Source organism: Macaca fascicularis, chromosome 10, assembly GCF_037993035.2.
Source record: "Macaca fascicularis isolate 582-1 chromosome 10, T2T-MFA8v1.1".
NCBI lineage: Eukaryota > Metazoa > Chordata > Mammalia > Primates > Cercopithecidae > Macaca > Macaca fascicularis.
Genome location: NC_088384.1, coordinates 60,079,541 through 60,105,889, shown reverse-complemented (window position 1 = coordinate 60,105,889; position 26,349 = coordinate 60,079,541). Strand labels below are relative to the sequence as shown.

The 26,349-nt window shown below is 38.0% G+C and overlaps 1 protein-coding gene and 1 pseudogene across 1 annotated transcript in view; one reads left to right on the top strand and one right to left on the bottom strand.

Annotated features, from left to right (window-relative positions):
• The window catches only part of LOC135965564 (POTE ankyrin domain family member G-like), a 34,351-nt gene extending 29,062 nt beyond the window's left edge, over positions 1-5,289 (bottom strand). Inside the window, exons 1-2 of the mRNA XM_074004576.1 lie at positions 4,446-5,289; positions 4,059-4,184 (exon numbers count right to left, since the gene is read on the bottom strand). Of these exons, the coding sequence (XP_073860677.1) occupies positions 4,059-4,184; positions 4,446-4,882 (563 nt within the window). The 5' untranslated portion in view covers positions 4,883-5,289. The remainder of the gene's footprint in view (positions 1-4,058; positions 4,185-4,445) is intronic.
• A 3,519-nt stretch (positions 5,290-8,808) lies between these two features.
• On the top strand, positions 8,809-9,172 carry LOC135965354 (cyclin-dependent kinase 2-associated protein 2 pseudogene; annotated as a pseudogene).
• Positions 9,173-26,349: the final 17,177 nt, after the last annotated feature.

The window sequence follows — 26,349 nt, the reverse complement described above, 5'->3', positions numbered from 1 at the left end:
AACCACAGTAATGCTTAAATAAGACTCTACACGAAAGATATAGAATAGTTCCTAACACAAATAACAGCTCAGTAATTGTAAGATATTATAATTTTTACTAATACCACTAAAGACAACATTTGAATTCAATGAGATGATACAATTATACCTACACTTTCAGGTATGTTTTAAAGATTACAGGTAACGATGTATTTTAGTGATTCTAAGATGATCATTGTCTCTATGTTTCACCATTTCTCACACTGAAATACCACTTATAATTCATGATTTACTATAACTATAATTGGCAGCATTTAAATAATTCTCTTATTGAGACATACAATAATGGGGCATCATACAAACCCTGGTGCCTTACATTAAGTAGAATATGTTACAATATAACACATCTGGGGCGGTTCCAGTCAGATGACTAGCATTTAGATAAATTTTAGTTCTTAAAAGAAGTATGGAATAAGAGGGCTGAGGTGAAAACACAAACAAATTTCTAAAATAATCTATTTCTTACTTTGGTTTTCAAAAACTTTAAGCCAAAGAAAGCTTGAAATTCAAATGAATGGCATGGGCTCATTTTTATCAATACTTAGATTTATACAATGTATGTACATTAGATATTTCCAATCATTCATATTAGGATTTAAGACTGTTATAATTCTTATCCTTTTAAAATGAATTTATGAAACTATTTGTGGAGCTTTTTTTCAACGTTTACTTTCAGGGGTACAGGTGCAGGATGTGCAGGTTTGTTACATAGGTAAAAACGTGTCAAGGGGGTTGGTTGTACAAATTATTTCACTACCCAGGTGTTAAGCCCAGTACCCATTAGTTCTATTTCCTGCTTCTTTCCCTCCTCCCACCATTCACCCTCTGATAGGCCCCAGTGTGTGTCGCTTTCCTCTAGATGTCCGTGCGTTCTCATCATTTAGCTCCCACCTATAAGTGAGACCGTGCGGTACTTGGTTTTCTGTTCCTGTATTAGTTTGCTAAGGATAATGGCCTTCAACACCATCCATGTCCCTGCAAAGGACATGCTCTTGTTCTTTCTTTTATGACTGCATAGTATTCCATGCTGTTTGCGTGCCACATTTTAGTTCTTAAAAGTACTAAAACAGTCTTTACCCAAGACTTATACATTTTCAGAAGGGTAGTTGAGGGTTATCTTTTACTATTGTCTACCTTCAGAAATGCTTTTGTTTGAAAGGAAGGAAGAAAAGTTTCAATTGAGATTACCTCCTAATGCCCCAATTTTAAATCTCTCAACTTGCTCAGGCCCAGCAGGTAAATATGAAGTTTTCAAAGACGGAAGGATCCTGAGAGATGGTAGAATATGCCTTCCACATAATAGGTGTCTGGCTTATGTTTGATGACTAAACGGATTGAAAGATGCATAAACACAGCTTGGGAGTTCAATATTTTTAAAGAATGCTCCTGTTGAGTAGAGCAATACATTTACAATAGTAATGGTCATTTATATTTGCTATTTTAGTTTTCATAAATATATAACTAAAATAAAATAATTAATTCATACCTTTTACACATGTTTATATATATAATGAAAAAATAATTTTATAATAAAATGTATATACAATAAAATCTACAGGAACAGGTAAACAGAAACCCTTTACGTCTCAAGAGGGGAAAAGTTCACAGAAGATAGCTATCCACAGGAATAAAAATAAATAACAAAATGTGAGAAATTATTTGTATCTATGCAAGTAGCACATTCCTTCTCTTCCCAAGGATTATTTCATTACTAGTGAAATTTAACTAAAACTTTTCAGATATTCATTGCAGAAATCACAGATAAGAGAAAGGGAAGAACTTCAATTACAAATCCCCAGAAATAAGTTTGATTATGTTTTCTACATGTTTTCAGGTAACACAAGAGCAGATTCTGTTTGTGTAGGTGTATAACAAACTGATTTTTTCCTCACTTGATATAGCAAAGCACATCTTTGCACAACATATCTCTGTATCTACTGACACCTTCAATGGTTACATGTTATTCCATCCTATGGATGCACTGAAATTTTTTCATAAAATCTTTATGTGAGCTCTTCTCAATACACTGCTATTTTAAGCAATACTAAGAAAAACATATGTGTTTATTTCATATAGATATTTCAGTATAATAGAGTTGATAGGTAAAAGGCATACACATTTTTAACATGTGGTTCTTATCATCGAAGTGTGTTAGAAAAGTTGCAGCAGCTTAAACTTTCAGTAACTACATAAATACCACTGTTCTTCACCCTCACAAACTTGGTGGATAGAAGACAGTATTTCATTCCTTTATTTATTTATTTTTATTATTAATTTATTTATTTATTTTTGAGATGAAGTCTCATTCCATGATCCAGGCGGGAGTGTAGTGGTGCAATCTCAGTTCACTGCAACCTCCACCTCCCTGGTTCAAGCAATTCTCCTGCCTCAGCCTCCTGAGTAGCTGGGATTGCAGGTGCATGCCACCATGCCTGGCTAATTTTTTGTATTTTTTAGTAGAGACGGGGTTTCACCATGCTGGCCAGGCTAGTCTCAAATTCTTGACCTCGTTATCCACCTGCCTTGGCCTCCCAAAGTGCTGGGATTACAGGCGTGAGCCACCGCGGCCGGCCTTTCATTCCTCTTCTAACTTCAATAGAAAACAGTATTTCATTCCTCTTCTAACTTAAATTCCTTCTCTTGCCAGGAACACTACGTTTTCCTATGTGCACAGGTCACTGGTAGATATGCAAAAAAGTACCTTGCCCAATCTTAAATTGAGCTTATTTTATTATATCTGCATATATATGCTTGGTTCAGTGGCTCAGGCTTGTAATCTCAGCACTTTGGGAGGCTGAGGCAGGTGGATCACAAGGATAGGAGTTCAAGACCAACCTGGCCAAGATGGTGACATTCTGCCTCTATTGAAAATACAAAAAATTAGCCGGGTGTGGTGGCGGGCACCTGTAATCCTAGCTACTCAATAGGCTGAGGCAGAGAATTGCTCGAACCCGGGAGGCGGAGGTTGTAGTGAGCTGATATTGCGCCACTGAACTCCAGCCTGGGCAACAGAGTGAGATTCTGTCCCAGAAAAATAAATAAATAAATAAATAGTTGCATATATAAATAGGCTTTTGTGTTTTCTTCTGGTATTTTTCTCCTTTTGTATATTTAAAAATTTTAATCTATACTCCAGGAACTTACTTTTGTGACATAAAAATCTAGCTAGTTTTCTCCAAACAGCATGCATTTCATTTATTAATGATTAATCTTGCTTTATCAATATGAAACATCGCCATTATCAAGTGCTAAATTCTTACATATATTTGGGTATTTCTGGATTTCCTATTCTGTTCTATTCATTGATATTTTTTCAGTTGTTAGTAAACAATTTGTGGAAATAGCACATTCACATTTTGATATCTGGAAAAGCAAGTCTTTTTCCATTCTGTTACAAAAAATTAACTTATTACAGCAATAAAATACAGGATGTGCAGTATAAAAATGCTAAAACTTTGCTATTTTTATTTGGCTTACGTAAAAGTGATAAACACAGAAAAAGCTCACATCTTAAGAAAAACGAATCTTCCTATTCAAGGACACAAACCATCTTCTCATTTCAGTTTCCTTGTAAGGTTCCTCAGTAAAGGACATATTTACATAGGGTACATTGATATAAAATCCATATTGGATTTTATTTGAAAAATATTTAGCCCAGAAGTTGATATATTATGGGACTTAGTTCTCAATATACACCTTTCTATAATGTATAGAACATTGTTTTAAAATGTGTACATTAAAAATAATCTACTGCATCGACTTGATTTTGCGAGTTAAGTCACTTTCATACAGTCTATTAGTGTTCTATAAGGGAAATTATAATCGGAGAGGAAATCAGCTAGTTTTGTTTCTGTGTTGTTGTTCATAAAGGGCCTGTGCCCTGACCTCTCTGAGGTTTCCACACCCAGGGTGGTGTGGGGCCTGCGGAGGAACAGAAAGCCAGGACCCCAATCCCTCCAGGAGGATATGCCCCCATCATCCCCCCACGTCCCGCCTCCTCCCAGCCCAGGCCCGGTTACCTCTTTTGTTTGTCCGTCTTGTTCACGTCAGTGTCCCTGAGCATGACGATGAGATCCTTTCTGGGGACTTTACCCCACCAGGCAGCTCTGTGGAGCTTGTCCAGATCTTCTCCACGGACGTGGTACCTGGGCTCCATGAAGGCGCTGTCGTCGTAGTCTTCCCAAGCTTCCACGTTGCTCTCCCCGCGCCCCTTGCAGCTGGGGACGTGGTACCTGGGCTCCATGAAGGCGCTGTCATCGTAGTCTTCCCAAGCTTCCACGTTGCTCTCCCCGCGCCCCTTGCAGCTGGGGACGTGGTACCTGGGCTCCATGAAGGCGCTGTCGTGGTAGTCTTCCCAAGCTTCCACGTTGCTCTCCCCGCGCCCCTTGCAGCTGGGGACGTGGTACCTGGGCTCCATGAAGGCGCTGTCGTCGTAGTCTTCCCAAGCTTCCACCTTGCTCTCCCCGCGCCCCTTGCAGCGGGGGAAGCAGTGGCAGCACCACTTGGCCATCTTGCTCCTAAGTGTCTTCATAGCAGAGGCATGGTGGTCCCCAGAAGTGCCCACGTTGCTCTTGCCACTCCTCCTGCAGCAGGGGAAGCAGTGGCAGCACCACTTGGCCATCTTGCTTCTCAGTGTCTTCATAGCGGAGTCGTCCTGGTCTCCAGAAGCACCCACGTTGCTCTTGCCGCTCGCCCTGCAGCAGGGGAAGCAGTGGTGGCACCACTTGCCCATCTTGCTCCTGAGACCAAATGGCTTCTTCACAGCGGAGGCAGCGGGTATTGAAGAAACCTCAGCCACCATCTGCTTTGAACAGCCAGGGGAGGCCGGTAGTCGCGAGCACATCGCGTCTACCAACCAGTTTCACCAACTAGCAGGAAATTCTGGGTTTCCGATCTGTTTGAAGAGAAAGGTCAATCCCAGCCAAAACCTGCCAACCCCAGCAGGGGAGCCCAGCCCACCCCACCCGGGAAAACCCACACCCAGCCGGGGAAAGCCCACGCCCACCCGGGGTGATCCCACGCCCCCCACCCCAAGAAGGGCCAACCCCCGCCCCGCCCAAAGGAAACACCCAACCCAGCCAAGGGAATGCCAAGCCCAGCAGCGAAAAGGTCAAGCCCAGCAAAAGAACGCGATGGAGGAAACGTCAATCCAAGCGAGAAACACCGGGCAAAGTGAGCCAAGCGAGGAACGCCAAGCCAAGCCAGGAACGCAGAGCCAGGCCTAGCAGTTACAGGCAAGCCAAGCCGTTACGCGGGTGCGCGTGCGGTGTGCGCGCCTCACGCGGCGTCATTGCACGTGGCACAGACAGTGGCCAATGTGTGCAACCTGCGCACAAGTCTTGGTGCCACGAATATCAGTGACAGCCTTGCGTTCCCGGCAAACTTCGTGGGAATTGGCCGAGCCTTCAGGCTATGGAGGAGAAGCCTCTGGTTGGAAAAAGCCTCTTGAAGCAGGACAGGGGCTAGAGCGCCTGGAACTGGAGGATGCTGACAGGCTCCTCTGAGGAAAGCCCGCAAGACACTCGTGGCGGTGCTGTTGCCGGTGGCCACGGCTGCCGCTCAGAGCTCGGGCTTCTTTCTTATTTGTTTTGGTTTTATTTTGCTACTATTTTCTACTTTCTTGATGTGATAGCTGAAATTTTATTTGAGAAATTTCTACTTTTCCGTCATACACATTTAGTGAAACACATTTTCCTGCCAGCACTGGCTTTACCTGTGTTGAATCAAGTGTGATATGTCGTATTTTTATTCAGTTTAATATATTTAATAGTTTCCCTTGAGACGTTTCCCTTAGGAGTGTGCTTGCTGTTTAGCGCTATTCACAATAGCAAAGACATGGAATCAATCCAAATGTCCATCAATGATAGACTGGATGAAGAAAATGCGGTACACATACAACATGGAATACTATGCAGCCATAAAAAAAGAATGAGATCATGTCCTTTGCAGGGACATGGATGGAACAGGAAGCCATTATCCTCAGGAAACTAATGCAGAAACAGAAAGCGAAACACCTAATGTTCTCCCTTATAGTAGGACCTGAACAATGAGAGCACATGGACACAGGGTAGGAAACAACACACAATGGGGCCCCTGGATGGGGGCGGGAGAGGGAGAGAATCAGGAAAAATAGTTAATGCATGCTGGGTTTAATGCCAAGGCAATGGGTTGATATGTATAGCAAACCACCATGGCACAAATTTACCTGTGTAACAAACCTGCACATCCTGCACATGTACCCCAGAACTTAAAATAAAATAAATAAAAATGTAAAAAAGAAAAAAACCAACAAAACTAAAATGTGTGCTGTTTATCTTTCAAGTATTTAAGATTTTGCTGTTATCTTACTTTTTTATTTTGAATTGGATGCCATTTTGGCTGGAGGATACATTCTACATGATTTCAGTTCTTTTAAAACTCTAATGTTTGTTAAAATGCAGGACACAGACCATCTTGGTTTATGTTCTGTGGGTACCTAAATGTTCTGCTGTATTCTGATGCTAGGGGGTGGAGGAGCAGGGGTTTTTGTTGTTTCATTTTGTTTTGTTTTTTTGAGGCAGAGTGTCACTCATTTTGCCCAGGGTGGAATGCAATGGCCTGATCTCGGCTCACTGTAACCTTCGCCTCCCGGGTTCAAGCGATTCTCCTGCCTCAACCTCCCCAGTAGCTGGGATTACAAGCACCCGCCACCACACCCGGCTAATTCTAGTATTTTTAGTAGAGGCAGGGTTTTGCCATATTGGCCAGGCTGGTCTCCAACTCCTGACCTCAGGTGATGCACCCGCCTTGGCCTCCCAAAGTGGTGGGATTACAGGCCTGAGCCTCCGCACCCAGCCAAGGGTGGAGTACTTTATAAATGCCAGTGAGTGGCAGCTGCCAACATCAGTAGCTGCTGACACTGCTAGCGACTGGGGCGGACAGCGGCCAGAGCCGGAACCCAGGCTTCCTGCCACCTGTGCGTGCGGCGCACACCTGGAAGCTGTCCTCCCACAGCCTACACCGGGGGGCACAGCAAAGCTGGGACTCATGTTTGAAGGAAGGAAAAAAATCGAACGCATAACCCAGCACTGTTCTTTCCAGATCCATCCCGCTGGCCCTCTTGTTTCCCACGTTTTTGAAAACTGGCCACTCTGACCTCAGATCCCTAAATCGCAGCCACTGAGACCTGGCTCTCAGAAGCCAAAGCCCTGGCACTTTCCAGGCTGAGCAGGAGGAGGTGAAGGCAGACTGGAGGCTAGTCCAAGACAGCTGAGGGCTGACCATAGGGGGTCGTGCAGAGGCCATCACTGGGGCCGCTACACGTGACATGGGATTTGGGCCATTGGGTAGAAGGTGGGGAGATGGGGCACTGCCAGCGGAGCCAGGGAGGAAAGAGAACACTCTCCAAATTGTCTTCCAGGGTTTCCATGAGCATTTTATTAACTCAGAATCTGTCAGGAATAATACTAGGGAGTTACCTTTCCCTGAAGATGGCTCTTGTCAGAGTAGTGAGATAGGTGTGGGGGGGGGGGGTAGGGGGGAGGAAGAGGAATGTGAGGCTCAGTTTACACATATTAAGATCAGCAATGGTGTGCCGCTGGCAGGAGCAGAGCGAGCCTGGAGATTTGGGTGGCTGCAGTTGGTAAGTGGTTGCAATCCAGAGAGTGGGACTGAGATCCTGTCTTGTCATGTTAGCATCCCGTTTCCTGAGCGCGGCTCTGACATCCTGCAGGTGGTCATTTCACTCATGGAGGCTTTGTCTCTCTTCCATCACCCCAGACTCAGCTTCACACTCCAGGGCTGCACACCACCAGCCACCGTCATGTTATCCCCTTCCCAGGTCAATGTGTCCCTCACCTGGAGCCCAATCTGCTGGACAGCCTTGGACCATCCATTTTCGGGGTGGTGGGCAACCTGGTGGCCATCATGCTGCTGTGCAAGTCACGCGAGGAGCAGAAGGAGACCGCCTTCTACACACTGGTATGCGGCTGGCCACCAGCGACCTGTTGTTCACTTTGCTGGTGGGCCAGGTGACCATCGCCATGTACATGAAGGGCGGGTGACCTGGGGCCAGCCCCTGTGCCAGTACAGCATCTTCATCCTGCTCTTCTTCAGCCAGCCCGGCCTCAGCATCATCTGCACCCTGATATCTATACAGGTAATTTGTGTTCGACATTCTCAGAGGAGTTTCATAAGCTTTATGTTTTATCTGGGTTATAAACAGAGTCCTCAAATGCGTAAAAAAGAAATCATACCAGGATTGAATTTCAGCAGGAATAAGTTTATTTTACCTATTCAAAATTAAAATACTTTTGTTTTGTTTGATAATGTTTTTGTTAAAGATACATTTTTGAAAAAAATTTAGGTAAATATTTAATAATGTCCCCTTTTCTATCCCAAGTAATTTCATAGTTTATTTAAATTTTTTTAACAAAAATGTAGCATAGATTTTTTAAAAAAATAATGCATATTTTAACTCAATAAATCCAAAATACTGTGGCAACATGTAATCAATGTAAAAATTACTAGAGATAGTTTGCATTCTTTTTTCTTATGAAATCTTTGAAATCCATTGTGTATTTTACATTTTAGTACGTCTCAACTCAAATGTGAAATTTTCATAGAGAATATCTGAACTGTATTTAGATTAATAAAAACGGCAGTTAAAAATTTTAACATAGATTTAGTACGGGGTGTGCAGCCAGCTTGCAAATCAGATCTCGGCTGAGCGGCCAGGCAGCCAACCCCCGAGGAGCGGCCTGCTGGCTCCGCAGTGCCCAGAAGTTGAGGATGTTCTACAGATCCATCATGCCTGCCCCCAGCAGCACCCCCGGCTCCAGCACCCCTGGGCCGGGCACCCCGGTCCCTACAGGAAGCGTCCTGTCGCCATCTGGTTCAGTGCCAGGAGCTGCTGTCCCTTTCAGACCGCTGTTTAACGACTTTGGACCGCCTTCCATGGGCTGCGTGCAGGCCATGAAACCACCTGGCGCCCAGGGCTGCCAGAGCACCCACACGGAACTGCTGTCGGTCACAGGGGAGATGGGCAAAGGGATCCGGACCACCTTCGCTGGCAGCAAGAGCACCACGGAGCGCCTGAAGAGAGGGATCATCCATCCCTAGTCAGAGTGCCTGGCGGAGACAGAGCGGAACCCACACACTTAACAGGAAACTCCTAAGCCTCTGTGTCTGGACTTTTCCCGGCCACTCCAGAGCACCTGCTTCTCCCTGGCCCTCATCCCTAGTTGCACTAACCATCCTGGGCTTCCTGGGTCCTGTGTCCCTTGATGGTGCCCTCAGGAACCAAGGGGTGGCTCTCACTGCAGGTGGCAGCACTAACGATCCTCCCTTCCCCCCACCCCACTCCGCCAAAGCAACAAGAGTTAGCAGCGAGGTCCCCGTGAGTCCCACCCATGACCTGCCCACAGTGTTGCCCACTGGAACTTTCTGTGGGCCCCACCACTCAGCCCTTCCCAGCACTTCTCCCACGTGCCCCCAGCCTCCTTCTCCCTCAGCACGGGCTCAGGCCTCAGGCCTGACACTTCCCTGCCTTGTGTCTTTTGCTAAATATGACCTTTCTACATTAATAAAAGATGATTTGGAGTTGTGCTCTCTAAAAAAAGTTTAATATAAAAGAGAAATAAAAGAAAATTTAGCAAAGGAATATATCGATGAATATTTAAATATTTAGATGACATTACTACCAGACATAATGAGATAATCAGATATTTCATTTACTTATGATTAATATGTTTGTATTTATTTTTTTATTTTATTTACGTATTTATTTTTAGTATACTTTAAGTTCTAGGGTACATGTGCACAACGTGCAGGTTTGTTACATATGTATACATGTGCCCTGTTAGTTTGCTGCACCCATTAACTCCTCATTTACATTAGGTATTTCTCTAATGCTATCCCTCCTCACGCCCCCCACCCCATGACAGGCCCCTGTGTGTGATGTTCCCCGCCCTGTGTCCAAGTGTTCTCATTGTTTAATTCCCACCTGTGAGTGAGAACATGCAGTGTTTGGTTTTCTGACCTTGTGATAGTTTAAACAAACTAGCAAGTTCAGAAGTCACTTTATAAGAGAAATAATGAAAAATAAAGTATTACTGACATTGGTAACAGAATAAAAGTTAGAGTTAGACAAAGTATTAACAAATAAGCTTATTTATTTATAAGAGAAGGGAAAATATTAAAAAGGATTAAATGATGTCTTGTCAACATGAAGAAAAACTGTATTATATATAATTCATTTGTTAACTTATTATTGTGTTTCCTTGGATAATTTTCACTTGGTTTTGTCAGTTTTACTACTTGCTTCATTAATTCAAAAACTACATCTTCATAGACCATTTCAGCTTTTGCTGTGTGGGCAGAATTATAAAACCCAGTTTCAAAATTTCAACTGAACGTTGTCAGCATTTTTCTTTGGGCTTTTTATTAAAAACAAAACAAAACAAAAAAACCCCCAAGTAATTGTGTGTGTGTGTATTTTACCATTATCATGAATGTAATAACAATAAAATCAAACAGAAGCAAATGGATAAGCAATATGTTGGACTAGCATCTCAAGTATGAAAATGGCATTGCCTACAGTGATATGATTTTTTCAAAATGGTCAACTTTTTAAAGTATAATCTTATTTCAACCTAAAATCTTACTATCGGAAAGTGTAGTGTACATTAAAATGTTCTGAAATGCCTTTATTCACATATACTAAATGGTCGTACTCATTCAGTTATCTACAAATTGGTTTTTCACTTCTGTAATTGTCTTATAGAATGTTCAGAAGTTATGCAGAATGTGAGATAATTTTCTATTGAATATGATCATTTTATCATTGCAAGACATCAAACATCCCTGTTGCAAGACATTAAACACCCCTGTTTCCTACCAAATAAATGTACAATAGTGATAAATGTAAAGATGTTTTTCAAAAAAGACACATTTTCGAGTTATAAAACAAGGATTTTAAAACTTGAATTGTTACAGTGAATATGTCTTAATATAGGCTACGGTCACTTTAGATAAAAAAATTACCTCACATCTATTTTCAGTATTACTTAAAGGTATTTATGTAGTGGCAAAGAATTTTTTTTTTTTTTTTGCCTAGAGGCAGATATTTTTCCACATGGCTATTTATGGTATGAAACTGTATTTAAATGCATGTATACATATAAAAGCTGCCACTGTGGCTGTAAACTATTAAAAGTTATCAAGATTAAAAAATAAATAAAAAATAATTGTTTTTCTATGAAATGTCTTTATTCAAGTCCAAATTTAGAGTTTTAAATGCTTGAAATGAATAAAAGTGAGTGTTTCACATATTTCAGTCGGAATGGCCTTTGTCCTAGTTTTATTAGTGAAGCAGCAGACTGCATTTTTTTCGCTCTCACACACCTTCAAAAGCTGGACAGAAAAATTTGATAAAACTTCTAGGACATTATGTGATGAAACACATTAAACACTGAAGGAGAAATACAACCTCACTGTTTATAAAAGACATATAAGAAGGAACCCTGCATACATATATCTATCAGTTTTGGTTTTCAAAAAGTATTTGCCTTAAAATGAGCTTCATTAGAATATGTGTTCTCCCACAAAGCCAAGGAAAGTACGTTAGACACAGGATCTGGAAGTCTACATGTGTGATGTAACTTCATTGAATACGTTTCACAAATAAGGCAGAAATGTATCCGTGTGACCCAAAATATTCTCTAAATTTTCTCAAAGCAATGTGGCCACATCTATTATCTTTTACCATGACTAGTGTTCATTCCAGGGGTTGGATATTACCTCGCCCATTTGCAGCCTCCTATCTCTGCGATTAATTATGGCTAACATTCTCAGCAGTCAAACATCTTGCAAGTGACAGCTTGAAAAGGCCTACCAGCATGATGTTCACTCTGCCACCTGACTAGCTCGTCTTCCATCTACACATTGCAGTATTTAGAAGAGCGCTTTAGTATTGTAAATTTGATCCAACATGTGTTCAACGAGATGAAATCTTCAATATTGCACTACCTGTGAATCGGGAGAATGTTAATTTGCTTCTGTAGTTTTAAGTGTATTCTTAGAGGTAGAGGAAGCCATATTATATCATTGGATTCAAGAAGTAAAGTAAATAGAAGAAAAAAAGATGTTATTCTAGTTTGGTTATGTTTATATCTTAAGTTTTCTTTTCCAGATATATGAGAACCTACTAAATACACTGAATAAAATGTGGCAGCCATGGGTTAAATATCATACTTAATGTTTTGCTAATTAATTCCAAGATACAGTAGAAAAATAAGCTCTCTTATATAATACAAAAATGATATGGGGAAAAGAAGTAAAAAATTAACTTAGAGACATCATTAATTAATTTCTTTTCTAAATGAAACACTAAATAATTTCTATTTGTTTTGACAAATAGATAACATATTTAGAATCAATGCTTTATTACTTGGAAAGTGGAGTAAAATTTTAAATGTATTATTCAGATTGTATTATTACTATTTACTACAGATCACATACATTTGTCTTTTCTTCGTATTAGACATTAATTAACGGCAAACATCCCTTCGAGGCCTATTTAATATGAGTAGTAAAGTATCTGGAATTTCTGAAATAATAAAAGTGACCTAAATCACCATGTTTGGTAAATTCACAACATTCAAATGGCAGGAGGGGAGTAGTGGATGTAGGGAAGGGAATGCTCATGTTCTCATTATTCCCAAATGGATTCTTACAAGTCTTCTCACTCGGCACATGGATGCATCTCAGTAATACACAATGTCTTACTTAGACAGCCACAACTGTCTGCAGTTTTTAACAAGGTACAATTCAACATTATTATTCCTTGCCACCTCAATATCAGATATTTTCTCATGTCATCTTTTACTTCTGAAGAGCTGAATTATTGATTCATAAACTGAATCCATAGCTACATATCTGTGGATGTTTTTAAATTATGTGAAAATTTTGTATATGCTTTCTTCTGGGGAAAGTATCGAACCTGGTGATTTTAACAAAAACAATCACTCGTGTTAATATTTAAGTCTTAATTAATTCAGAAAACTTTGCACACACCTTAAGGTCAGATATTATTTTGTACCCTACATATAAAAACTTTTTTTTTTTTTTTGAGATGGAGTCTCACTCTGTTGCCCAGGTTGGAGTGCAATGGAGTGATCTCTGCTCACTGCAAACTCCGCCTCCCATAACATTAATGATCACTGATCAAAGATCACCATAACAAATATAATAATAATGAAATATTTAAAAAATTGTGAGGATTACCAAAATGTGAAACCAAGACACAAAGTGAGCACAGGCTGTTTATTAAATGGTACCAATAGACTTGTTTCACCTGGGTTGTCACAAACATTTCATTAGTAAATAAAAGAAAAAAGGCCATATCTGTGAATAAAGAGAAGTGCAATAAAACATGTTTGTATTAATTTGGTTAACTTTATTCCAACTTAATGTAAACTAGTTTATTTATTTATTTATTTATTTATTTATTTATTGAGACGGAGTCTGGATCTTGCCCAGGCTGGAGTGCAGTGGCGCATCTCGGCTCACTGCAGGCTCTGCCTCTGGTGTTCACACCATTCTCCTGCCTCAGCCTCCTGAGTTGCTGGGACCACAGGCGCCTGCCACCACGCCCTGCTAATTGTTTGTAATTTTTAGTAGAGACAGGGTTTCACCGTGTTAGCCAGGATGGTCTTGATCTGATCTCGTGATCCTCCCACCTCGGCCTCCCAAAGTGCTGGGATTACAGGCGTGAGCCACCGCTCCTGGCCATAAACTAGTTTTAAAACAGTTTATAAAACTCTAAAATTAACCTGGAAAATTTAGAGCAATAATAAAATGATCTAAATTAGAGAAGTATTTTTTAAAAAGGTTAAATAACAAATGTCTCATTGGAATTATTCAAGTTGTTTCAAGCTCAGCTCTGAGGTTCTTAGAAACTAAAGTAAAAAGTATGACCAGTTTCTGAAGTCAAGACAAAATCATACAATCTTTAACTTAGAAAATTATCTTCTGTGTTGTGTCCTAAGCATAAAACAAATGTAAGGACTTGCCCTGACACTCTGTAAGTCGTTCCACTCCCATACGCACTGCAGAAATGTTTCCTGGCAAGAACAGCAAGTCAGAAGCCTTTTCAGCACAATAAGGAGGGATACGCTACATATAAAAAAATAGATGAGAAGGGAAAATAGCACCTGAGAGAAGTGAGAAGTCTCAAAAGAGACATGTATAAGGAGAGCAGTTGCAATTATAAAGAGCAAAATATGGAATGATGAAAAAAGACACTGCAAAAAAAGTTTTCCTCAGTACTTTGCAATGCTCTTGCCACCTTCTGAAGAAAGCTGACTCCTCCTGGAAATTGGGTGTTTGGACCCAGGCTTTGGAATGGAGTGACCATCTGCATCGAACTACCTTAAACTCAACTTTGTGAGCATAGGGTAAGAATAATTGGGTTACATAAAAGTCATTTTTAATCTAAAATGTCGTTCGTTAGTTTGACCAACTTTCTTTACCACTGGCCACTTGATTATATACACAGTATATAATGCATACAATGTATGAAGTATGTGTGTATGTGTTAATTGCCTATTTATGTTATCAGTAAGGTTTCCAGTCAGCAGTAGGCTATTAGTAGTTAATTTTGGGGGAATCAAAAGTTATGCATGTATTCTGAACTGTGTGGAGTGTCAATGCCCCTAATATCCGCATTATTCAAGGGTCAACTGTATATATCTTACTCAGCATAAAAGCCTTTATGAGGAAATGAAGACCCAAAGAGGTGGTTAAGAGTCCAACTCGTTATTTATTGAATTAAACATGAGTGGCTGTGAAATGTGGTGAGTCAAAGGGGCTTGGGTTACAGTAATTTATTGGTTAGAGAAGTGACTAGGAAGAAAAAGGTTAGTTTAACAAGATTTATTTGTGCAGATTTTCCTCAGCTTTACCTTCCAATCATTAATGGCAAGAACGCTACTACTTTTGGTATAGAGAATATATATTACACATGGTAATTTCATCTCTTGTTTAAAAAAAAAAAAAACAGAGTTAAAGTAAGAGTGATCTTGAACCTGCCTTGGGTTTTTTTGTTTGCTTGCTTTTTGTTTGTTTTTTGGTTTTGTTTTTTTTTTGGGGGGGGGGGCTTTGTTTTCATTGAAAATAGTCAATATGCCAGAGTAGCATATTTTGTGGTGGAATCTTTTCAACTCCTTCACTGACTTAGCAAGATTCTTGTTCAAACTGGGTTCTACAAGGACAGAGAAAAGTCTGAGGTCAGGTCTAGTCAAGAAGGACTCAAATACCTGACTAAAAGTTTACTCAAAGGAAAGTCTTTGTCACAGGTAGGTCAAGAGAAACTGTATTAGTAAAAATCCTCTCTATTCCTTTATTTCTTCCTAGATTAATCATTTATGTAGCAAGGATATGTTAGGAATACATTATTTTTCAACCATAAAAAGTATGTTACACTCAAGGTCATCATTAAGACACAAATTTAGATTTATAGTTTACAAGGACTGTGCAGTCTGTCTGTGTATATATTTTTTCTGTCTTTATATTAACAATATTAGATTTGGCTTAAAGTTTCATATTGTAGTTTTATAAACATTAAAGAATTTAAGCATTTTAAATGACAAGTATTGCAAATATATCCAAAGTGATGCAACTATTTAGATACTTCCTTCCTTCCCCTCCAAATACACAGAAAGTATGATATATAATGTGATGTATTATAGTTTCTAAACCTGCTCCTATATGTGAAGAGGGAAATATAGTATCTTTATATGAAGAACTTCCATACTTTTTATCATATAGTAAATATCTGCTTTCCAAAAATATACCCTATGTCACCAGTAACCAGTTTTTGTTTTTGTTTTATTAATAGATTATATGTTCTAAGATTTCAGGACAGTAGTAGTCTCCACTTATCCATGGAGAATATGTTCCAAGACCCTCTGTGGATGCCTGAAACCATGGATAGTACTGAAAGCTAATATATACCTGTACTATGATTTTTCTTATACATACCTATGATAAAGTTTATAGATTAGCCACAGAAAGAGATTAACAACATTATTTAATATAAAATTTACCAATTATAACAATATAGTCCAATAAAAGTTATGTGAACATGGTCCCTCTCTCTTAACATTTCTTTTTCTTTTTTTTTTTTTTTTCTTTCTTTTTTGAAATGGAATCTTGCTCTGTCACCCAGGCTGGAGTGCACTGGTGCGATCTTGGCTCACTGCAACCTTCACCTCCTGGGTTCAGGTGAATCTCCTGCCTCAGTCTCTTGAGTACCTGGGACTATAGGTGGGTGCCAACACGCATGGCTAATTTTTTGTACTTTTAGTAGAGATGCGGTTTCACCATGTTAGCCAGGATGGTCTCGATCTCCTTACCTCATGATCCGCCCGCCTTGGCCTCCCAAAGTGCTGGGAGTAAGTGGGTGTGAGCCACCATGCCCGGCCTCTCTTAACATTTTCTATTGTACTATAGATCTTAGCAACCTCAGGGTATATATATTTTTTTCTTTCCCTACTGAGAATTTTGACCTTTTCACTTTAAGGAAGCACTTTACAACTTCTCTTTGACATATCCAAATTGCTGCACATCACTGCTCTTGCACTTATGAAATACAATAAGGGTGACTTGAACACAAGCACCGTGATACCAACAGTTGATCTGATAACCCAGCTAGCTCCTTAGTGATTTACCCACAGGAAGCGAAGACAGCATGCATTTGTGGGACAAAGGGATGATTCACATTCAGTTCCACCTGGGATGGGGTAAAAATCTCATCGTGCTATTCAGAACTGTGTGCAATTCACAACTTAGAAACTGTTTATTCTTGGAATTTTCCATTGAATAATTTCAAACTACAGTTGACGACTGGTAATTGAAAACTGTGGAAAGTGAAACTGGGATAAGGAGGGCTACTGTACTATTGTTTTTCTGTACATTTTCAACTCATTTTATTTCAGAAGTAATTCTATTGTAAATTTATTCCGATTTTGTTTTTGCTTTGGTAGAACACCTTAGGAAAACTGACAATGGTGGTCAAAAGTATAATGGTTTTAGTTGGTTCTGGGACAGCCAAAAACAATCAACCACTTACTCCTAAAGATCCTTCTACTATATACAGGTCCCCACAGTTCAAATCACAGATATTCAGTTTACAAAACTTTGGTTGACATTATGATTTAGAGTATAAAAAGTATAAAATACTATGTTAACATTTGAACACTAATGTTCCAACAGGCTATGAAAAGGAAATGGAACATTCATACAGACAGATAAATCTTAATTTTAGTCATTGAAAATTTATAGCTAATCAATTATCAATCATGTTGGAGACAACTATGAAAAGATATACTTAAAACACCTGTTTTTTTCTTTTCCATTGGTATAGAAGGCTCCATTTTTAAAATATTGAAATAAATCATTAATTTATATGGATTATGAATTATATGTATTTGCATTCCAAAAGTAATTTTAAAATTAGGTAACTTTCAAATTTTTAAAAAAATTTCTAATTTAAAATAGACATTAATTTCAGTTTTTCCAGCTTCTCTTTGGCATAAATAAGTTTTATACACTGTCATTTGACTCTTTTCTATGTACTAATTTATTATTTAATGTTTATTATATTTTAAGCTCATTACATTAGTGCATTTTTTATAAAGAATACTAGACTAAGTAACTAGTATATTTGCTTATAAACCCAATATAAACTAAAATACTCTTCAGAAAATATGATCAACTTTACACACTAATTTTGAGATTTCAGTTGTAGCCTGAAATTAAGTTTCATAAAAACTTTAAAAGTATTTTTTAGGGCCAGGCATGGTGGCTCATGCTTGTAATTGCAGCACTTACGGTGGCAAAGTTGGGAGGATCCCTTGAGCCCAGTAGTTGAAGACCAGCTTGGGCAACATAAGAAGACTTTGTTTTTCGAAAAATTAAAATAAAATAACAAAAAATTAGCCAGATGTGGTGGCACACGCCTGTAGTCCCAGCTACTCAGGAGGCTGAAGGAGGAGGATTGCTCGAGCCCAGAAGGTCTAGGCTGCAGTCAACCATAATAACATCACTGCACTCCAGTCTAGGCAATAGAGCAAGACTTTGTCTCAGGAAAAAAAGTCTGTTTTCCTTTACTGATCCATGTAACATAATTGTTATTAAAATGTAAAACAATGTGTGTTATATTAAAATGACATCTTATTTACAACATATTGTTCATGTGTTATAATGACAGAAAACTCTAAAAATGCCCTGCCAAAAAATAAAAGCAGAAGTATAGAAATACTTTATTTTGTTGACCAGAAAAACTTCAAATAATTTTTTATTTCTAAGCAAGAATGCCAGTATTAAAAAGGGAACTTGCTTTAGACTTTAACATTTAAAAAAAAAAAACAGTAAAACTTTATAGGATAAAGTTAATTTCTGAAGTGAGATCGTCTGAGTTCAAGTCTTATCTGTGTCAATTATTGTGTGAACTTAAATAAATTATTATGCTATTTGTGCCTCAATTACTCATTGAAAAAATTAGTATAGCAAATGTTCTTACATAGAGGTTTTGTGAAATAAGATGATGATTTGTACAGCTCAAGACATACATTAAACACCTATAAATGTTTCTTAACATGATATTTACATCTTAAGTCATTCAAATAGCTAGAAAATGTATCTACCCAATAGGTATTTTTTTAATGACCAACTTAATATTAATAATATATTGATATTAAGAAAGAACATAGAAAAAATATGAGTGTGAAACCCTGTTTGAACTATAATAAGAACTGGTAGTGTTAAGTGATATTTTATAATATCTATGTAGCTATATTCCTAATTTTCTAACCATCATCAGGGTATGTATCTATATTCTGTCTCCTAGATTGCAAAAATTTTAAATAGAAAAAAAGAAATGATAGAGAAAAATAAATTTTTAATTGATTGATAGGGAGGATGAAGAGTAATCAATAAGTTGTAACTTGCTTGGCTTAGTATTGTTCAGTCTCTGTTTTTGTTTCAAGAAAGATCCTTCAAGATGAAGAACACATTTTGGACACACAATGCTATTCTATAATAAGAAAATTAAAGGAATTGTAGACACATGCTAAAAAATGTATCTTTTATGTATCTTTCAAAATTTTTTGTTGCCATGCCTAGAAGATTTAGATTCCAGGATTTATCTTTTCTTGAGCATTTATTCAGTAATAGCTGTAGGAAATATGCAATGGTTTGTTTTGTTATAAACACCTTTTTTAAGAAATTTATGAAAATCAGTTTAATATGAATAACTGAGACAATAAAACCCATATACCATAATTTATATTACGCTAAATCTTAAAAATCTTTCTTCTCTTTTATTGTACTTCCTATATGTGCTTCAAATGAAAAATGAAGCTTTATATGTAAATCAGAAGTGGCTTTGATTATAAGTAATGGAAAATCCCAACAGATGGCCGGAAAGCAAATTTAAAGGAAATTCATTTGTGTCACATAATAAAATAACTAGAGCAAAGCCATTTTCTCTGAAACATTCTTAGCATTTTTCTCATTGTAACAAGATGTCTGTCATCACTTCAGCCTTTAAAGTCTAGGCAATATCAGGAAAGAAGCTTTGCCAACCACTTTTATCAAGGAAAACATAATGTTCTCAAAGGTTTCCAAGAGACCTTTCCTTACTTCTCACATGATGAGTTCTAATTTACAGGAATCCTGAGATATTGAGAATTGGCATTTTCAAATTGATATGTACATACAAAAAGAAGAAGGAGGATAAATTAATAATTCATCAAACATCGTCTAAACAAGGATATTCTGTACGTTTTCAAAATTCATAGATTTATGCCGGGCGTGGTGGCTCAAGCCTGTAATCCCAGCACTTTGGGAGGCCGAGGCGGGCGGATCACAAGGTCAGGAGATCGAGACCACAGTGAAACCCCATCTCTACTAAAAATACAAAAAATTAGCCGGGCGTGGTGGCGGGCGCCTGTAGTCCCAGCTACTCAGGAGGCTGAGGCAGGAGAATGGCGGGAACCCGGGAGGCGGAGCTTGCAGTGAGCCGAGATCGCGCCACTGCACTCCAGCCTGGGCAACAGCGTGAGACTCCGTCTCAAAAAAAAAAAAAAAAAAAAAAAAAAAAAAAATTCATAGATTTAGCTAGTAGCACATTAAGAAAAAAAAAAAGCATGTGTCTTGGAACTTCAATATAACTATTTTGTTAGTCTGCTAATATAATAATTTGCCTCAAGTTACCACTACTGGAATCAACAGAAAGTGGTTGGTGTATTGAAAAATAAAATCTTACAAATTAAAAAAAAAAATGCAGAAAAAATTTAACATGGTTGCTTAACTTTATTTTCTTGACATTAATATAGATGATTTATTAAGTATTAAAATTATACTACCCTGAATTGTAGTAGATAAAAGAACCTGAAAAAAGCTAGTGAAAATCAATGATTTTGCCCAATATGCGATGCTTTTATTTTCTTGTAGCATTACTTTTTAGTTTATTATCATTTCAAAACATCCTTAAGCTTTTTCATAACTGTTTTGTTAGCATAGAATGATATTGACTGCTCTATATTTCCAAAGAGTGTAGCTTTCTATAACTATACCTAAAGTGACAGAAAATATTGATCCAAAATATAGAATATATATCTAAAATCAAGAAGAATGCATTCAATTGAGTATTCAAATATTTGATATTACTATATTTTAAAATGTGCTATTCTTCAATAATGCAGATATGTTCACATGTACATAAATCTCATAAATGACTCTTGATTCATGATCTTTCATAAGTAAATGTTGATGAAAGTGATTACCTCTTTTCTACTCCTGATGTTACCTCACTTTTTGGCAGAATCTCACTGCCTGAGAATCCTGGCTTCTACTTTGTCCTCACTCATGATGTAATAGTTGATATATAAACATTTACCTAATTGGTGAATTTTCAATAAGATACTGACCGTGAGTAGTTCAATCTTGCCTTGGATGTTGTTTTCATTTTCTTTCCTCCCACTACAGGACCTTATTTCCGAGACAACATGCACTATGCTTTGTTTGTTCATGCCTTAAGTTTGATACATTTATACCACAGTATAACTATATGCCATTGTCAATTTCATCACAGTTCTTTGATCTTCAATAACTAAATCCTGTGATAATTTTAACTCTTTAAAAAGCAAAGCTAGAGGCATTACAATAAATGATTTTAAAATATGTTACAAAACTATAGTAATCAAAATAGCATGATACTGGCATAAAAACCGACATATCAGCCAACAGAACAGGATAGACAACCCAGAAATAAATCCATGCATTTAAGGTCAACTAATTTTCCTCAAACAAAGGCAAGAGCACACAATAGGAAAAACATAGTCTCTTCAATAAATGGTGTTGGAAAAACTGAATGTCTACATGCAGAGGATTAAAAGTGTACCCTTATCTTACTCTATACACAAAAATTAAGTCAAACAGGAATAAAAACTTAAATGTAGAACCTGAAACAGTAAAACTGCTGGATGAAAACATAGGGAAAAAAGCTTTATGACACTAGACCAAGTAATGACTTTTTTCTTTCACTATGTCCCCAAAACCACAGGCAACCAAATTAAAAAAAAAAAAAGGATAAAGGAGATTGAATCAAACTGAGAAGCTTCTGTACATCAAAAAGTTCAGTTGACATAATAGACAATCCACAGATTCCCCTTCTAGAAAAGCATTTGCAAAATATGCATCTAAGAAGGAGGTAATACCCAAAGTATAAAAGGAACTCAACTCAATAGCAAAAAAAAAAAAAAAAAAAAAAAGAAATAATCAAATTAAGTTCTAGCAAGCAAAATGGAAAAATGTCCCCTTCTAGGAAAATAGCATCATTACATTCTACTCCTGACCAGATATATTAGGCCAATTTTGAATTGCTGTAAAGAAAAACTTGAGACTGGCCAATTTATTAAAAAAGAAGGAAAAGAGGCTTAATTGGCTCAAAGCTCTGCAGGCTAAACAGGAAGCACAGTGTCAGCATCTACTTCTGGAAAAGTCCTCTAATGATGGGAGAGGGAAATGGGAAAGCCAGCACGTCACATAGTGAGAGTCGGAACAAGGAAGAGAGGGAGGAGGTGCCACACAATTTCAAACCACCACATCTCACAAGAACTCACTTTCTCCCTGACACCACCAAGGGGGATGGTGTTAAACCATGAGAAACTGCCCCATGATCCAATCACCTCCCATCAAGCCACCTCCAAAACTGGATATTCCATTCCAACATAAGATTTGGAGGGCAAAAATATCCAAACCATAGCATACCATATTATGAATATCCATACACATTAATATAAATTAATAAAATCATATTTTAAATTTGTATAATTATTATATTATAGATGACTTACAATATTACACAATGATTTCTCTATTAATGGTAATTCAGAATTTTTCTGCATTTTTATTTCTAAAAATACAGTAGAATAGCCAGCTATATTGTTATGCATTAAATTATGTCCCCTCAAAGTTTATGTGTTGGAGTTCTTACCCTCACTACCTCAAGATGTGACTGTAGTTGGAGAAAGAGCTTTTCAAAGAGTAATTAAGTTAAATGAAGTCATTCGAGTGAGTTCTAATTTAATGACTGGTGTCCTGATACAAAGGAAAGATTAGGACACAGTTGTGTACACAGGGCAGACCACGCAAAATGAGAGCCATCTACCAGCCAAGGACAGAAGTCTCAAAAAGAAACCAGCTCTGCTGACATCTTGATCTTGTAGCCTCCTAAACTGTGAGAAAATAAAAGGCCATTCTTTTTTATTTTTTATTCATTTTTAAATTATTTATTATTTTATTTTGAGACGTTGTCTTGCACTGTCACTCGGCTGGAGTGCAGTGGCGTGATCTCGGCTCACTGCAGCCCTGCCTCCCAGGTTCAGGAAATTCTTCTGCCTCAGCCTCCCCAAGTAGCTAGGAGTACAGGCACACGCCACCACGCCCAGCTAATTTTTCTGTATTTTTAGCAGAGATGGAATTTCAACATGTTGGCCAGCATGGTCTTGATCTCCTGACCTCATGATCTGCCTACCTTGGCCTCCCAAAGTGCTGGGATTACACGCGTGAGACACCGCTATCGGCTAAAAGACCATTCTTTAAGCCACTCAGTCTGTGATACTTTGTTATGGCAGCCCTAGCAACTTATGTACCTGAATCCTGTTTTTTAACAAGACACATTTATTATTTTGCTATATGGATATTTCTACACAGATGAGCTTTAATAGTGGAGTTGCTGGGTTAGTATGTTTATAGACTTTTATTTAAATAGACACTGGCAGATTTCTTTCTATAATGTTTGTAACAATATGTACTATAAATGTTTATTTGCCAAGGCTTTCTGTTCTTAAGATTTCTACTAGTTTAATTATTAAAAGTTGATATATACATCTATGAATATATACATTTATGCATATATATATAATACACACACATATACATATATGTCAATTTTATTTCCCAATAACTACTAGCAAATTTGACACTTTTTATGTTTGCTAGCCATTTAGGTTTGCTTGTTTCAGCCAATTTTTGTTCGTATCATTTTCACAATTTTTTTTTGGCTAGTAGTAATTTTGCTTGTTGGTTGTGTATTTTTCCAACCTTTAATTTTAATGTTTTTAGTCTTTAAGTTTTCTGCGAGTAACTTATAAATTTCACATAGCTGCAATGTATTTGGATTCCCTAAGCTGATATTCTCTCACTTTATTTTTTATTATAAATAAAACAATTTCATGAGACAGTTTTACAAAGTCTAAACTTTTGTCTCTCCCCTCTCCTATGACTTTACCCACTCATTACCCTCTGTCTCTTTCTCTCCCTTTCGCTATTGTTTTCTCCTCAAATGATGAAACAATATGAGTACCTAAATATCTGTATGATAGTAAATACCAAGATGTTATTACAAAAAGATCTCACGGTTTTGGCTTATGTGTGGTAATCTGTTTCCACGCTGGCCCAGGCTAATAGGAAAGCTCTGTTCTATTTGGTTATGCAGGGACCTTGGTCCCTATTTTCTTGTTGCTGTGTTATCCCCTAGGACATTGATCTCATTTTTACTCTAATTTCTGCATTCAAGGTGAAAGGTACTCACTGCCGCAAACACACTGCAGACCATAGAAAGGGAGCAAAGAAGAACTCATGAGCAAGCAGCTTTTCTTTAATTTCCAGATACTCTGAAAAGTGACCACATCAGATATGCTTACGTCGAATTAAACTGAAATCTAATCACATAAACACCCATGACTGAAACAGAGGCTGAGAAATCTACATTTTAGATATGTTTTATCTACAGATGTACTAATTTGCATTTGCTGGGGTGCTGTAAAATCTCTGAGTGAATTATCTTTCTTATGCTCCCTGAATTGAGCCTTTCTGCCCATTTGCAATTCCAGAAAATGGTCGTTGTTCGTTTGAATATTGTGTTCCCAAAGCAGTATCATTTTCTGGGAAATCTGAAATATGTTGACCTGTATCATTTTGGATTCTATTTTGAATTACCTCTGTTTTATATATTGCAGCTGTTTAATCACTTGGTGCTTTATTATGAATGACTTCTTCATATCTTTCTTTTTACTAATTATTTATAGATTAACCTAACTTTCTACTTTATATAGCCATTTCATTTTAATCTCAATGGCTAATCTACTCAACATAAATATATACGGATATAAAATTATGTTATTTAAGTTCTATTTTTCTTATTTCTAAATGTTTCAATGCTTTTCTTCATAATGTGGCCCCCTTAATGGATTTTTTATGTATGCATATACATTTATTTTTAAACCTGTCTAAACTACTTTAATTTGAAATGTGTTGCTGTGAATAATTTGGCTGTTGATTGTGTTGGCAGTCTTATTTACTGAGGATAAGCTCTTCCTGTGTTCTGACTTGGGATGATTTATTTATCTTTAGAGCACTATTATCTGTGCTAACTGAGTGAGGTTTGACATGAATTTTGCGGTTGTGCTGTGGAAGGGAGCTTCACTTGCTCCAGAGTGTGAGAGTCAAATGGGTGCAACTCTTGCTCACTTGCCTGTGGAGCCTCACACCCCTCTGGGTTGGCACTTGCTTCTGTTATCGCAGGTTCCAAGTGCAGGCTTGTCTGGCTTAGCCCTGCCAGCTTCATTGATTCTCACCCTTGCCCTACACCTCAGAGGCCGAGCATAGGACCTCTGAACCACTGAGTATTTCGTGGGTCAACCTATCACCTGGGACACCCAAGTACCCCACCTGGTTAACAAAGGTCAAGCATAAACTCACTGTCACTGCTGCAGTTGGCTGTCACCTGCAAGTGCTACCTACAGGCCTGGAAGTGAGCCTGCACAGTCCATCACATCTGTTGACAGAAGTGCACAGTGCCTGGGAAAAAGACAAGCTTCTTACTACCTCTGCTCTCTGCTACTACCATCACCCACATCATCCCAGCTACACAGGAGGCTGTGAGCCCACTCACCTGCCCAGTACTCGACTACTACAACTGGCATTTGAGAATGCCGTGGCCCTAAGGCTATTTATCATCAAGAAAACCACACTGAATATTCGCCACTGAAGCACCCCAGAGGCGAAGCCAAATGACCTCCATCAACATACGTCCTAGTCACAGCCTGAAAAAAAAAGTCCTGCCCCAATGAAAGTAAATTGAAAAATAAGAAGTGACTGCTTCTTCAGGTGTGAAGAAATCAGTGTAATAATACTAGAACTATGAAAAAGCAAAATGTTATGACATCTTCAAAAGAAACACAGTAATTCTCTAGCAATGGATCCTAAAAAAAATGCATTTTTGAAATGATACGAGACATTGTCTCTATATTCTACGTTTATTTTTGTTTCAATTCTACTACGTGAACCAGAGATATTATCAGTTCATACACATATTCTAGGTTGAAGCTGCTGAACCAAAGATATAATGTGAGTGTAAATTGCTAAGTTTGCTTAAACATAGGGTTTTGCCACAAACGTTTAGTTGAGTTTCTTTCTTTTTTTCTTTTTTTTCCCCTCTTGTCCCTACCCAAACTTTTAAAGCAAGGAGCTAGACAGTAAGAAAATACATACATACATACACACACACACACACACACACACACACACACACAAAGAAAACAAACAAAAAATACCCCATTGTCCTCTCTGTGGTAGTTGTAAACATACGTTTGGCCTTTTGGTGGCATTTATTTTTAAGCTTCATCTTTCTTATCTAGGATCACGGCCTCATCTGATGAATTTCTGTAAGCATGAAGCCTTAGGTTTTCTATTATTGGTACA